The sequence below is a fragment of the Poecilia formosa genome, unplaced genomic scaffold (assembly GCF_000485575.1).
Source record: "Poecilia formosa unplaced genomic scaffold, Poecilia_formosa-5.1.2 Scaffold93, whole genome shotgun sequence".
Lineage (NCBI taxonomy): Eukaryota > Metazoa > Chordata > Actinopteri > Cyprinodontiformes > Poeciliidae > Poecilia > Poecilia formosa.
This window is the reverse complement of record NW_006800032.1, coordinates 1,458,438-1,474,564: the sequence shown is the minus strand read 5'-3', so window position 1 is coordinate 1,474,564 and position 16,127 is coordinate 1,458,438. Positions and strand designations below refer to the sequence as shown.

Below are 16,127 nucleotides of genomic sequence, written 5' to 3'. Positions count from 1 at the left end.
CGTGAGGTTTCATAACAGTACAACAGAATAAGCAGAAGCGGGAGGAGGTGGTCTACGCTGTTGAAAGATGTGTCCGAATACGTAGGGTCCACTACCACAGGCACATCGACTGTTCAGCTTAGCTTTAGTATCGGCAAAATGACAATCATCAAAGAATCAAATGGATCGGGACTGATTTATCGGTGCACCCCACCTTAAAATACTTAATATGGCTGCTCAGGCTGAGATCAGGGGAGAAGAGTTGAATCTGAAGACATCAGTCATGAGACAATAACTAGGGCAAAGTGTTGGCTCATTTGTAGAGTTTATTAGTGATTTCTAAGGAAATATGAGACTGACTGATGAGTATTGGTCCATTTAGCTCTTGCTGCAACCTTTTTGTGCTCCCAAAAGATAAAGAAATGGAGACTAGTTGGACATCTCTGGAGCACTCACCTGTCTTTGTCGTCTTTACCGACTGAGTCCCGCTTATCCGAGTCCCGATCCCTTTCATGTGAGCTGACTGAGGCGCTCCTCTCTGAATCTCCAGGCTTCAGCCAAGGTGGAGGCGTGGGGAAGGATGGGGGCGTGCGGTGGAGGCGGTTCCACGGCTCCTGGTGACTGCTGTTGCTGCCGCTGTTTAAGTGCTGCGGTGCGTTGGGGCCCTCCTTGTGGCCGAACACGGAGTTGGCCGCTGTTAGGGATTCAACACGTGGAAAAAACACAACAGGACGCAAGTTAAATGCGTATCTCGACAATTCCCTCCTCTGTGTCGATATCTGATGCATCGCGTCGTAGCGAACTGCTCATCACGAAGCTGAAACTCACTGAGTGCTGGATTTCCAAGCCCCCCGAAGGCCGATGAACTGAGAGACCCCAGTCCTCCAAAAGATGACGGCCTATTGAAAGGCTCTGTGGCGAGGCACAGAGATAACATGTTACACTTCACATTTAATTAACAGGGGAATGTTTCATTTCCTGGAACAAACCAAAGGGGAGAGTCCTCTTGCCTAAGTGCGATGCTGGGGTGAGGAAGTTTCCTGGATGAGGGGGTGGGTGGCCGAAGGGAGCAGCTGAAGGGTGGGTAGGACCTGAGGAAGGGGAGACGACCAAAGACAGTGATGTTACCAAGTTGGAGCTCATTGTTGTTAAAGTTGAAGCAATGGAAACACTACTTTCTACTGTTAAACTTGACATATGCGACCGACCTGCAGCAGAGAAGAGTGTAGCAGGCCGTGCCAAGTCATTTGGGTGATGGATGGCACCAAACAGGCTGGGGCCCGGATGTCGACTGAGGAACTCGGGCTTGAGGCCGAAGTCTAGCTTGTGAGGGTCGACCTGCATCTGCTGCTGGAAGACGCCAGATCGACACAGAAACGCATGTCAGATTGGACTTTTCTTTTCTGTTTTCTTTCTGGCTGAACACGTGGCCACTCTTATCTTCAGAAATGGTAGACTTCATGTAAGTTGGTTGTTTTCTTGCCATGAACCCGGTTCGTAACCCCACTCTGCATATCTTCAACAGGGCTGATGATAAATGAGGCTCTCACAAGCCTCATTTATCCCCAAAACCACTTGTGGTGTGATTGTGGGATAACCGGAATACCGAACCACGTCCAAGTTTTAACCATCAGACCAAATTATGTTGCTCAAGACGGGAAACAAATAGTTTCCAGTTTTATATTGTCATGTAAAGAGAGGATGCAGTGCAGAAGAGAAGATCCTACTCAGGTGTAGCAACTGTCCACCATGGGGGTGGCACCATCATGCTGGGGGGAGGGGGGGCAATAAAAACTCTTTAACTTCACCTCAAATCAACAGCTGGTTCAAACTTCACAATTAGGTGTTCCAACACAGCAATAATCCCAAACGCATTAAAACTGGAAACATTTAAGCAAGACTATAAAAGTCAAGTCCGTGGCAAGAAACCCAACCAGCATAATTGAGCTTTATTATTTCTGATTAGCAAAGTAGTCAAATACCCAGCATTATGCCAAAACCTCGCTAATGGATACAAAAGGTGCTTGAAGTTCAGCTTCTAAAGGGACAATTATTATTAATAATACTATTATTATTAACCTTTATTTCACCAGGAGAATCCCATTATATTGAAAATCTATTTTACAAGAGAAGCCTGGCAGCAGCACACAGAGTTTAGAGAACATCCGGAGCAAAACAGAAAAAGGTGCATTAATAAATGAGTAAAACGATTGCTGAGTTAAAACATTTACAGACAGATGATTCCTTCTCAAAATCAGTGAGAACATCGTTAAAAACCACCTAGTGACAACGTCGCCTTTAGATTCATATGTTGCTGCAACTGGTTCCAAGAAGATGGAGCAGAAAACTGAAAAGATTTCATTCAAAGTTCAGTTTGGACTCAAGGCACCGAAAGTAAAAGTAAGTTCTGACGACATATGAAAGTCAAGCATGTTGTTTAAAAACTGAACCCTTTTTGTGTTGTATGAAGTTTTGTCGTATTGCCAGTCCACCCAACATTTAAAAGGTCCAGTTGCAGACAAAACTCAATGTGGCAAAGAGCTGATATGTTTCACCATTTAGGATGATTTTCATACCATGAATTTGACTTCAGCTCAACAACTATCAAAGCTGTGGCTTGAAACTGTTCAGAGAGTTAGATGATCTCTCACCTTCACTTTCTGTTGGTGGTGATACGTCTGCCAGGCAATATGGACATGCATGGCACACCACTTCCCAGGTTTCTGTAACCACGAGACAAACACAGTCACTAACCCATCAAATAAACAACCACAACATGCAAAACGTCCAACAGGAAACTTAATCTTAAAGCAATCCTTTCTGGGGATTTTATTTCATACGAATAACAGGATATTTCTAACCTCACTGTAAGGAATTTTAATTAGTAGCTTTGATACAGAGTTGAACAATTTAGGAGCAAATCGACATGTAAGTCTTTCTTTTCAGTTTCAATTTACATCGATGCAGCTTTCCCTTGTTATAGGACAGATATTCCAAATTGAGAATTTAATCACGACTCAGATTTGCTTGAATAAGGACTCTTTTTATGTTCGACTCATTGCACACAACATTCCAAAGGAAGAGCAACACTCGTTTAGTCCATGCACATTTTGTAGACTGAATGCCGTGAAGCAAAATTACAATGATTGGTTATAAAACAAAGGTGGTGGGGCAATTACAACAGATTATGGCTTTTTTTCATGGCCTCGTGTTGAGCATACTATTGGGGGGGAAAAAAATTCTAAATCCTGATTCTGCATTTACCTCCAAACACATCTGATATTAATACCACCCACCACTCAGTCTGAACCTAATCAGAAAACTCTTTTAAAGTATAACGGCTGTTGGTGTGTTTGCAACAATGCAAGGCCTGAGATGACTCACCCTCAGAATGGGCCGAAATGGATCCGTTAGCTACAGGACAGACAGAGAAGAAGATGCAAAGTGACTCCATAGTGACATTATTCAGTGTTAAAACATGACTCTGACCACAGCACACTTTCTCACCCTGGGGTCCTTTTGTAAGAAGGTGTGAGGCACCGCCCCGGGTCTGGTGGACACGTCCAATGGGTTAGAGGTCTACAACGCAAAAGATGTGGATTGATTGGTTAGATTGTCTGTAATTTGTGGTAGGCTGTGACAGATTTATAGGAAACACACACACACAAAAAAACCCTGACAGTATGAAATTTTCAGAGATGCATTGAGAAATGGTGACCAGAATCGGATTATTTACGTCCAAAACGTCTGACCTTTTCTTAATCTATGAATGCACCATGCCTAAGTGCTAACTGCACTGACGACATTTTTTGAGTTATGCGAAACAGACTTAGCAGAAATATGTTTAAAAATGAAATCAGAAAAAGCTCAGAGATGCAAGAAGTTTTTTCCAAAATGGATGGATGCCAAGATATTTCTGTGGCTCATTCAAACTACAAGAGGTTGAGAGAGCAAGAAAGACTTCCAACAGGTAACAGGAAGGCTGAATGGACTATAGCTAATTTGCCACATTTTATTATTTTGAGCTTCAGACCTCTCTGTATGTCATGAAACAAACAGGATTTGGAGATGTTAGCAGGCTTTTGGGAATCTTAGAGTAATGGTAAATTTACTCGAAGCATCACAGTCGACAAAGTCAGCGGCCAAGGCTGTCCAAAATAGTTAAGCTGCTTGAATAGTTGAAACCCTTATATAAACACCTTTAACTTCCTAATACACCTTAGCTGTAGAAGCTAATATTTACAATTTCCTTATCTCTGTTCTCACACAAATAACATGATGTCACCTCTGTCCCCAGTGTAGAAAAATATTTTTGAATGCCATTCTTACATCTTCTTATATTAGAGTTCTTAAGAGGAATTGCAATTGTTTGGCCAAAGAAGATGAGATATCGACCATAAAGTTCTGATCGGTGCATCTCTATAAATTTGAGTGACTAGAAAAATATCAGGAAGCAAACAAATAGAAACATTTTAGACATTTTCATAAATTTGATGTGCAATTGGTCTTCCTGTAAGTATATCATGTTGGTGTCTTACCTTGGGCTGGAAGGCACCCTGCAGGGAGCTGAAGGGCCCAGTTGGAGGAATGACAGGTGGGAGACCAGACATGGCTGGAGGGTATGAGTGGAAGAGCTGGAAACAAAAAAATAAAAAAATAAAGAAAAAGAAGTTTCATAGACGTGTCTACCAGGGTGAGGAGATGGAACAAACTGTGAATATTCAGATAGATTCAGCATGCTGGCATTTACTCAGGAGTCCTACGGTTTTAAACGGTTCAACATGACTGCTGACATGTTTCACCAACTGATGTAAAAACATTGGATTTAATAAACACCCCCTTGATACGGAAATTAGAATGTTGCAATACAAGCAAATGGCATGCAAACCAAACAAGTGCCAAAGGCTTACATATATTATCTTTTAGCAGTGGATGTTTAATCGACCACTTACTACACCCCGCTCTGGTCAAATGCATCACTTTTCACTTTGCACATCAGTTTACGTTCTTTAACCATAAGAGATGCAGCAGAGCTACGCAAACAATAGCTTCTGGATTGGAGCGATTTTCGTAGCAAGCGGTTGCAACAAGGGAAGTTTCAAAGTATTTGTTGGCTTTAAAAACAGTGCGTTGAAAAAGATGAAGGTGGAGGAATGCCTGAAATAATCCACAACTTGGAGAGATCGAAAATCTCATGCTCTGGTTTCTGCAGTTGCTTCAAAAGACGCAACTACAGGCGATGTTGAAGGATGAAATGTTGCAGCAAAGGAAAGCAGTCAGTGGCTGTGTTTCCACTGCGCAATATGACATTTCGGAAATGAACTTGCTTAAAAGAAAGACAATTTTGAAAAAACTTGTTTTTCGATGAAAAGCTTTGGAACTAGGATGAGGTGGTTTTTAAGGCCGTATCAAAATTGGAAGCACTTTTGTCGCATTAAGTGATTTTATACTTGAAAAGTCAAATTGCACAATTAAATAGTCAATGGAAATGCAGCTACACACAAACACACACACACACACAGAGTGACAACAGCAGCAGTGGCACGACAGGAAAGCAACAATTAGCTACACACTGAGATAGCAGGCAGTAGGGAAACTCACACTGTGTCTGTAGAAGGGATCGACTTTTGTTGGGTATTTGTCAAACTGTAGGAGAAACGAAAGAGAGCTGAGTACAGAAGCGTAAAGAAGAGAGGTCCAACGGTTCACGTGTGTGTTACCAGGACTCCAGACATCACAAACTACATTCGAGAACTAAAAACATGCAAACAAAACAAGATCGAAGACGGGAAATAAGATCCGAGTTAAACCGCCCCCAACGCCAGCCTGTTTTTATTCTCCCTGCTTGTGATCATGTGAAGACCTTGTAAACCAGTGTGGGCTGGCGCTCATTTGGTTGCAGGCTCAGGGCGGACATTTCCACCGTCGAGACTAAACACTATGGCCATAAAGAGGCTTTTTATGGCCTCATTAGCTGTCAGAGGCTTCGCCATGATGCCTTTGAGGTATCTTTAGAGCCAAGCCCATGCTCTGTGGGCCGCGCAGTTATGAATGCGTGAGTATTTATGTCAGGCACCCATTGCCTGTGGTCGTCCCTAACAGACAGCAGCGGCTCTAATGCAGCACATTTGCCAGTAATGAAAACCTCCAAACGGGACCAAATGATGTCATTAAATTCAGAATGAATTAAGAGTATTATGTTCTGAAAGCTGGCTCTGAACTTAACATGCTTTGGGCGACTTATTTCCAATTTAGAAAATAACAGCATTCGAAGCCTGGAGTTTTAGAGTTTGCCAGAGAAAACAGTAAAAAAAAAAAAAAAGGAAAGAAAAAGATTTTCTGGGAGAATAAAGGAGCTGCTGTAGCGAACACATGGTCATCATAGAAGAAACCAACTCGGAACCCTCAGTTCCCCACAGCTCACCACAGCGTGCTGCTGGCACACCATGTCCAGATGGTGTAAAATCTTTGCTCTCACAACCATAAACCGCCCTCCCCCTCCCTTTATAGTCATTAAAACACAGGCACAAAAAGCCCTGGAACCCAACAACGGTGTGTTCTACTTATCCTCACATTTCTGGTTGGGGTACGCACCATGGGTGGTGCTGGGGTGGGCATGATGGCGTGGGGGAAGGGCGTGAACGTGTGCTGGTGCGTGTGCTGGTGGGTGTGTTGGTGCTGATGCTGATGTTGGTGCTGGTGGAACTCCGTCCGGAGGTAGGGCGGTGGGCCCAGCGAGGCGCCGCGGTCTGCGCTCTGAGAGGCCAGGAATCGGGTGTTGAGCTCCTGACGGAGAAGGTCTTGTTCTGGAAACGAGGGAGTCAAGAGGAAGAGCCTTTTGGTTAATCGGGTGACTTTAAGGAAGAGGCTTCTGGAGGAAAACGGACGGCTTGATTATTTGAATATTAATCAATCTAAACTTTTTATCCAGACGTATAATAAACACAAACTGACCAAAGAACAAGAGTAATGAAACATTATTACTTAAAAGATGCAAAGTTCAGAATTTCGAGCCAGATTTATAGAATATTTGCAAAATTGTGCTTTGATTTCTGTTGTTAAATAAAATCTTATTTGCTATAAAAATACCTATTTAACTAATGGATAATGATTGTCACAATTTAAATATTATACTTCAGTCGAAAATTGTGTACTCACTGAACTGTAAGGTATTCAGCTGTCAATGCGCCCTCTGGTGGACACATCAAGACAAGACCTCTACTTTTATAAAGCACACATTTTTTAATGAGACTTATTATTATTATTATTATCAGACTGTACAAAACTGTATCCCATTTGTTCAAGAGAAGCAAATTTATCACTCCGCCTCTATTACTGTTTTTTAATCTATATTTGTTGCCACTCTCTTTAACTCGTACTCTATTTTTACGATCGCAATGAAATGCAAACGGAAAGAAAGAAATTAAAATATCCTCCTGGGAGAATCACTTTCAGCAGATGGGCAAGCGAGTTAATGGTACGGATCGTGCTTTCCAGACAGAATGTGGAGTGACATTAACTATTTATGCTAGGAGCAGAGGTGACGTCACACTGTGTGTGTGAGAGAGATTCGACTTAAATGTAAAACAAGGAATGATAATAGAGTAGAAGTTGAAACTATCTCCAACAAATTTATTTAGCAATGACTGAGTTTAGAGCAGCCAGCATCACTAAAGCTGCTTCCAGATCTGGGATGTTCTTTTACATTTAGTCTTCCAGCTAACTGCTAAATGTCTCTGGCTCTGGATTGAACGAACCTCAAACATGTCGTGAAAATACAATTTTAGTTGTGGAAGCCTCTTATGTCGCTGCTTTTTTTTTTTTTTTAGCTAATGTGATCCTGGTCCCTAAGTAACAACAACCACACTGAAGGTTGTTGTTTTAATTGCAGCCTGTCGGTGCTTTGGATCAGTGATTACACTAACTTATGTGATTTTATGTTGTTTATCTCTCACTTTGATCCAACTTTGTTTCTGTTACACTTCAAATGTGAGCTGAAGAAACTGATAAGATTTAACTTTCATTTTAGGAGTCTTCAGTTGCTCCTAGGACAACGTTCGTTGATATCGCAACCTGCTGGTTCAACACATATATTGCAGCAATATTGGAAGGAGTCCAATCCTGATATTATACGTTGTTTTCACTTAGGGATGTGTTAGATTAGTAACACTTGTCTTCATTATCTCTGCACTTTCCCTGTGGCTTGAATGATATTAGATATAAAAACATCATTGCATTACACAGGAAGCCATAAAACCATGAAAAAAATTCAACTACAGAAAGAAGCAGGAAATGAACAGGATTATCAGCATGTCATGCTGCATTTAAGCAAAGCTCAAGTTGATGCAGTTTGTCTGACAGCAGGAGCAGTCAGACGCTGTGATTGGACACGCCGCGGCCCCTCTGAGGCGGCAGCATCTGCTGTTCTAATAATCGTTACGCAGCCTGTGGAGACAGAATGGGTGTCCAAGCTTTTCTCCTGAATTCAACAAACTCTGGCATGAGAGAGACTTTCTCCTCCAGGACAACCCATTCACTTCTGTTCCTCTGTGAATTGTTGTGACATATTTTCATTTTTAACTTTATTTGGTTGAATTTTCTCCTCATAAACACATCATGAGTATCTTTTTAGCAAAATCCAAATCCCTTTATTCTGTGTGGAACAAATTGGCTTCTTCCTCGTGAACATTTTTGCTGGTGAAAGTGGAAATAAACACTCTTCAATGTGCCGAGACGTTTGACCTGACTGTTGCAAAGTTCCCTGGTTGTCAGTTTGTACAGTGGTGGTTCTTGGTTTTATGGCACCGTGGGCGAGCCCCTACCTATTATGCCTCCTCCAGCACTTTCTATATGTTTTTAAAAACGTAATAAATACCTCTCTTATTTCAAAATGTGTCTAAAGTCATTTCTGAGCAGTGTACAACAACCCAGTTTGTCTGAATCAGTCTAAATAATTTAGATATTCCACTAGAGATGATCAAATGCAATCCAAAAAAGCACACAGGTAACCTGTAAAAACTACCTGTGAGAGCAGATAGCATAGAATTAGCATAGCATAGATCTGAAAACATTCTAAATGTCCTGGAACGTTTTGTTTTGATTTTTTATTTTTTTTTAAATGGGAAAGTCCCCTGACACACCACTTGGGGGCGACATTGGTTCCAAAGTAGCTTGTGGCCTACCTGAATAGGCACTCCCAGCAGCGGGATGTCCAGGTACCGGCAGGGTGCTTGATGTCAGTGGTGGTGGTGGAGGCAATGCTGCTGGAGTCGCAAACATATTGGGGTGATGAGGATGTGGCGAGGGCTGCAGCGCAGAGGGGAAGCTGTGGGGGGCGCTCTGGTTGGCCGCCAGAGACAGAGGGAAGGTGGCAGCTGCCGGAGCAGGCGGCTGGTTGGGAAGGTGCAAGGCGGGAGCAGAGGATCCGTGCAGCTTGGTGCCGGGGGTGCTGCTCCTGCTGCTGCTGCTGGTGGTGGAAATGGAAAAAGCAGGAAGAAGGAAGCCAAAGTTAAGCCGGGCGCGATTAGTCAAATTTAACACTTGTTACTGCACATCTCCGCGTCTCCATCTGTTTCCACATTCAATCCCCAGTACGCTGTTTTCACACCTCCGCTGCCTTCCATTTACAATCTCCTCCCTGCCTCACTCTGGTGTTTTCACAGAATCCAGGGCTAACCGGATCTGTGAAAACACCAAATTCGCAACACCCTCGGATGCAAATAAACCGCCGCTGGCAGACAACAGACTGAGCATCTGTCTTTGAACAGTTCCTGCGAAAGCACTTCCTCCAGAGCCAGGTAGGGAACACGTGCATCAGAAATGGGATGAGAGGGATCGAGAGCGTGCGCAAGCATGTTAGCAAACAGTCTTTTGTGGCGTGTGTGGGTTCTCCCCAGGGGCAGTCGCAGAGCCTGCGTCTCCCTAGCTCCCCGCTTTAAGCCTAAAAGCTCATTTGCAGCGCTCGCTCCTCTCGGTGGGCCCCGGCCGTGATTATTCACAGCGGGTGCCAGGCCGTGTTGCCTTGCTGGCAAGCTTTTGGAGCTGGCGCAGCGAGGAGCGGGCAAAGCCAAGTCCCAAGAGCCCATGAGGCAAAGCTGGTGATGGGACAGAGTTGTTTCTGAAGAAGTCTTAGATTACCAACAGCCGTAAAGGACCCAGTGGACTAGCATGGACAATAAATCAGGCTTGATTATGCTTTGTCTGAACAGAGAAATTGGAATGCTACAATAGGCTTTATGTAATGCGGGGAAAATAATCCTTATAGTGAAAGATTTAGATATCTAGACCATATGGCTATTTTGATTCTGTTCTCATTCAGAAACATATACCACAAATAACACTGCAATTCTAATAAATCACAGCTGAGGAATGTCAAACTTAGCCAAAGGAAAGGGTTGAATCAGGGGTGTCCAAAGTAGGGGTGCACTAATTGCAGTTTTCTGGCTGATCTTCAAATTCTGATTTTGGCCGATCACGATTCTGGGTATTAGCCAAAGATACCACGAGCCAAAGACAAATAAGAAATCCTACAACCGCTAAAATCTGACGCCACTCCATATTTTGTGAAGAAGGAAGTTGCATTTATGACTTGTTCAGAGGTAAGCAGCTTCTTCAAAGGGTTTGGTTCGTTTGACATAACGCAGTGTGAAAGCGAACCGCACCAAAACTTTTGGTCCCAAATCTAACCAAGTCTGTCGGACTATCAGGTTGGAAAAGACCCTGAATTGTTCATTTCTACTTTGCTTTTTCAAAAATAATGCATGTTTAAACCACAAAAATTAAAGATTAAAATTTTTTTTTTATCATTTTTTTAATTGGGGAAAAAAAGTGCATTCAACTCAGAGATTTTAGAGAAAGTCCAAAAAGTTTGGACACCACCAGCTTAAAACAGCCGGGCCTGACAGGCTTTCGACTCAGTGTTTGTGGAAATGTTGAGTTCTTGATGTTTTGATGCATTACCTGTGGCCGTTAAGGTTGAGGCCGTTGTAAGCAGAAAGGGGCCGGGGGTGGCAACGTGATGGGGGCCGATGAGGCCCCGCCTGATTAGGGTGCTGTTGGTGGAGGTGGTGGGTCGGAAGGGAGGGGGACGGAGGGTGCCGATGAAGGCTCGGTGTTGGTTGAGGCCTAGTATGGGTAGGGTGTTCTGGCTGTGGCTGGGATCGGGGAAGAGGGGGTGGTGAGGTCTCTGGGCCCTGGGCAAGAGGCAGGGCTGCAGGGGTCCGAGGGGCGGGGAGAGCCTCGGAGCGTGGAAGAGGCAGGGCCGGAGTTGGAGCCTGGGCAGAGCTGTTTGTTAGGGTCTGGAGAGGGGCCGGGGTCTGGGCGACGGAGGCCTCGGGCTGCGGCGGGCCGGGAGCTGGACTTAAGGTGCTGGATTCAGGAGGCTGAGGGTCCCTGCAGCTCTCCTGGCTCCGTTCCTGACTCCGCTCTAGGCCTGACACCTTGAGGAGGCCCGGGCCGTGAGGCTCCTGGCTGCCATTGGTGGACAGAGCATTGATGCCAAAATCTGGACCTATGAAAAACACACAAAAGAGATGGAGCATAACCCCCCCCCCAAAAAAACACCTTTAGTAACAAGGATTTGGACCAAAACTGATATAAACAGGGAACAAGAACTAGAGTAAATACATAATGGAGATGAAATAGAGATATCTGACATAAAATTGTGTTCCCTTAAACAGTTCTGATAAGCATCGGAAGCAAGTATATTTTTAGTTTAAACTTTACTCACTGTTACTTCCCTTACAATCTGTGCAATTCATTTTTATAAAAAAATAACAAAGGTAACAGGTGATCATTTTTAAACAATAATTCCCTGCATCTAGTTCAGAAGCAGTCATCATCAGCAGTATCATCATCATCATCAGCAGCAGCAGCAGCAGTATCATCATCATCATCACCAACTGTACTAAAGACGCAAACAGATCCAGATGATGAATGTTTAATTTGTATTTTTTATGCATTTCTTATTTTGTATTAAAAAAAATTGCAGAATGTGTCAATTTTTTTTGATTAATCGATTAATATTCTGAATAATTGGTTACTACAATAATCGTTAGTTGCAGCCCTGATATGTAATAAGAGTGAAGGTTATAGCTGAGGCACATTGAGCAATGGTTAAGTTAAGGTCAGGTTAAAAACACCGACTGTGAAGCAATAATCATACATAATCTACCAGATTACGTATGAAGATTCTAGTCAGTCTGGTGAGATTTTTGTTTGATGAAACTTCAGTAATTGCAGCAAACATGCTATTAAAAACACTGACATGCAAATTAATCCAGCGAAAGAGTAATAACGGCTGTGCTGTTGAAGCCACTCAGAACAATAGATAATAAGCTCCATCCAGGGTATTCCTCTGCAGGGACCTCATCCAGCAGAACAAAGTGCTCAGACATCGGCAGTCAGCTCCAGAGGCAGAGAGGCTCATGGGGGATGACAGCGCATACATAAACTGTAATTAACGCTCCTGGGGCCTCATGGGGTTCTGGCAGGGGGCTCCTCCTCCTCCTCCCCCACCACTTCCTGAAGCCAACTAAATCCTTTTCCTGCCAAAAAGGTGTATACGGGCCCCAGGTCCCCTGGGTGGAGGCAGCAGCCAGCTGTCACTGGGGGCTTCCATCTCCCTGACAAACCTCTCCCACCAGCCCAACTCCACCGGGAGCGGGCTCCGTCATTAGCAAAGAAACGCACAGCAAGGACTCACAGCTCTATGTACAGGTGGTGATGTTATTAAAAAAGGGCAGTATTATGTACTTTCCTGACACATGGTGCCATTTTAGAGCACAATCAAGTAACTGTGTCCCCTTCAGTCGTTTTAAGATATGCTACATATATCAAATATGACTTTGATTTTGTAAATTAGCAGCTCAAAATTGGTCAGTTTAAAAACTCATGTTCTCTCTGAAACTCCGCTTTTAGGAAGTCATCACAACATTGCTCCTCTATTAACCCTCTAGCAATGCTTTAGCTCGTATGATGAGCTCAGCAGATGCACTGTTCTACCAGGTGTTTGCTAATTGCTGCTGGCTAGTCTGAAGGAGCTGACTGTGGGAGTTGCACTGGAGGGCTGCTCTATTAGGCAGAAGCTGGAAGGCTTGGAAGCTCCAGCCCAGAAGAGGAGCTGCATCTCGAAGGCAGCACTAGGTCCAGCCAGCCGGTTGCCACAATTAAAGGATTCCTCAAACATTAAAGAATCAAGTCAATTATGAGGAAATAACATAACATGATGTAAAGCTCAAACACAGTTGGTTTGATTGTAATGGTCAGAGAAGGCCGTCGTTGATAGATTCCAATCAGGATGCACTGACTCTTGCACCAGGCTTGGTTAGTTGTACAAAGAACTGTTCAAAATGCACATCCTGCGCTTCAAAGTTACCCACAGTCTTTTTTTCTTTCTCGTTATATGCACCATCTCAGCACGAAACCATCCACTCGGCCCTCATGTGCATGAGCAACCAAGTAAGCCCAGCAGCAGTCTCCCTAATCCACGTCAATCTTCTCCACTTACAAATGTTATTATCGGTCAAGAGAGACTGCTGCCGGCAAACAACTTCACCGCGGCAGACGGGGGAGAGGAGGAATTCCCAACTCTCCCGCTGCACCCCGGCGTCCCTGAGGTCCACGGCTTGTTTTGAGAATGTGCTAACACGCTAAAAAGAAGGTGTCTATTCTGGTCATAATGAACACTCCAGGGCCGCGCAGAGCGGAGAAGAAGAAAGGAGTAGTATCCGCCAGCTTCCCTCCCACGGGGGTTCATTTGTCAGTCTTCTTCATCCCTGAAAACAAATAAGTGCAATTCCCACTTGGGATCCTCAGAACGCAGAGAGCCCTTGCTGTTTCTCAGTGTTTCAGTGGTAATGCGGTTTCTAACTAGTTCACGTCGCTTGGCAGAGCATAGACGGGGAAATGAGGCCTGTGTGTGCTTTGTGTGTGTGGTCAGAGAGACAAAAGTCGGACTTTACAAGTAAAGGAGATACAGAAGGACTTTAGGACGGTCAGCTGGGGTTGTGTGAGTGAACAGGAAACCAGGCTTCATTAGGGGTGGATGTCATGGGACACAGTGGGAGACTTGGGGGGGGTATGAATCATTATCTGAGGGTAATGAGGGTAATGCCCAACAGTTCACTATTAGCTGCATCTCCCTATGTACTCAAAGGTACACAGCAGCTTAACTAATATGCCTGAAAGATAGAAAAATATGGTAGAAAAATAAAACCTTTTTAAACTTTGGCATTAAACAGGCACAGAGACCTCTTACCTCTTCTTAAGGTGTTTTTTAATGGCAGGTTAAAATTTAACTTGTCCAACTTTCAGCTTGATCATCCCAGACTGGTCTCCATTTGACTGGAAACTCAAAAGTCCACTCGTTTTCTGATCTTTAAGTAGTTGACAACACTCTTCAGTAGAAGGGATGACGTAGCCAACGTGTTGGCTACTATCATTGTGCCACTGCCATGTGTAGTGTCAACATCGGACATAATCACGGATGCATATCCTGGTTGGTTTGCTCCAAACCAGTAGATGGAAACACGCCTAATTCCTAATTTCCTTTTGCAAAATTTTAAAAGTTTGCTAAACATTCACATGACAGTTGGATGGTAATTCGGCTTTAGTTTTGTTCCCACTGAAATTAGCTGCTAGCTAATCCGAATTTCAATCAAAGCCCTTTTACACAAAACACAAACTATCACTTGAAACACCCCCACCAACAAAAAAGTTGTCGAGGTTGGACCTAAATAAGGAGAGTTCTGTTCTTACGGTTCGTTGCATAAATGACACCAAAGGGAACACAGAAATGTAGCAAGCCATTTAAAGGCTATTTTCCAGCCATGACTACTGTCCATTCAGGGAGCAAAAGAGCAGGTGTGAGAGTCAAACTTTCAGAAGATGACAGGAAAGCTGAACGGAAAACAGAAAAGTAGCTCTGTTGTATCTTTTTGAGCTTTCAACATCTGCCTCCTGTGGAACATTCAGGATTTGAAAAACCTGACAATCTTTTATAGATTCAGCACGTCAGCTAAAGATTCCCATTTTACTGCATATGCCAATAGGTTCTAGTAATTCATTTAGCTACTGCTGACGTTATATTGAGTTTTGTAGGTTAAAAGACCTGTCTGTATATTGATCAGTTTACATAGCTTCATTAGCAAGCTGCCACTTGAGAGACACATTTTAAACCCTCATTGCACAAAGTGCCACAGAGCAACAAGAGGCAGTGCATGCCAGCACGAGTTCGGCACGCACTGTGGTAATAACGAGAAGAGCTAAATATTTTGCATACTGCATTTGTGTCATCACTGGAAACAGACAACCTTATATAAATAATTAATAGACAGCTTCCAATAACACCAACAGCTTTCAGCCAAGCACCTGTCTCGCTACAAAATACATTAGTGATCGCCTTGAGCCAAAACCGCTTTGCTCATCCCCGGGATTCAATGTGTGTTTATGTGCGGGGTTATTACAACCAGCTTGGAGTCTGGTGACATTCTGACAAATTGATGGCTGCAGAGACCTCTGTGACACGCCAAGCCTCCCGTCCTGGCCGTCACTCCTTCCGTCCGTTTCACCTTGAAATAGCGCCTCCACGCTTTCCGCGGCTGCGTACTCGACTATGGAATTTCAACCGAGCAGGGGTCGCATAGCTTAAATCATGCAAAACCAACAACCTAACACATACCACAGGACGGACAGGACTGGCAGCCAAGCCCTGACTACTGTGTGTCTGTGTCACAGATATGGAGTTAGCATTGGAGCCTGTGGTCCTTATCTGACCAGCTCCATGAAGGAAAAATCTGCTGCCATCCCTCTCTGGGAAGAGAGAAGTGGCAAGCAGAACGAGCCAGCGATAAAGCAATAAAACGTCTTCAACATTCCTTTTGCTGACTTTAATTGCTCAATATTTGGAAACGTGGCTAACACGGACTGAATGGCTTCGTTCAGGTCCTCCGCTGCCATTGCCATGCTACAACTAAACGAGCAACTGAACTAAGAGCGCAATTCAAAAAACAGCGCAGGAACTCAACATCACCCTTCACAACTCCTCCTTTTCGCTGATTGGCCAGGATGAAATGCATCCTGAGAAATCGAGCTCAATGGGGCAAATCCCAGACAGAACACTGAAGGGAAATGAGAATTGAGCGGAATTT

The 16,127-nt window shown here is 43.9% G+C and overlaps 1 protein-coding gene across 15 annotated transcripts in view; it reads right to left on the bottom strand.

The window, feature by feature from the left end:
• Nucleotides 1-16,127, bottom strand: part of auts2a (activator of transcription and developmental regulator AUTS2 a) — a 335,460-nt gene that overhangs the window by 4,495 nt on the left and 314,838 nt on the right. For 7 of the 15 annotated variants that reach the window (XM_007557972.2, XM_007557982.2, XM_007557973.2 and 4 more), the window contains 12 exons: nt 10,939-11,488; nt 9,162-9,445; nt 6,553-6,785; nt 5,581-5,625; nt 4,518-4,613; nt 3,487-3,558; nt 3,364-3,393; nt 2,631-2,702; nt 1,188-1,329; nt 969-1,070; nt 808-891; nt 436-685 (listed from right to left, as the gene is read on the bottom strand). In XM_007557972.2, coding sequence (XP_007558034.1) covers nt 436-685; nt 808-891; nt 969-1,070; nt 1,188-1,329; nt 2,631-2,702; nt 3,364-3,393; nt 3,487-3,558; nt 4,518-4,613; nt 5,581-5,625; nt 6,553-6,785; nt 9,162-9,445; nt 10,939-11,488 — 1,960 coding nt within the window. The remainder of the gene's footprint in view (nt 1-435; nt 686-807; nt 892-968; nt 1,071-1,187; nt 1,330-2,630; nt 2,703-3,363; nt 3,394-3,486; nt 3,559-4,517; nt 4,614-5,580; nt 5,626-6,552; nt 6,786-9,161; nt 9,446-10,938; nt 11,489-16,127) is intronic. The other 8 variants (XM_016674296.1, XM_007557979.2, XM_007557978.2 and 5 more) reach the window with 8 other exon arrangements.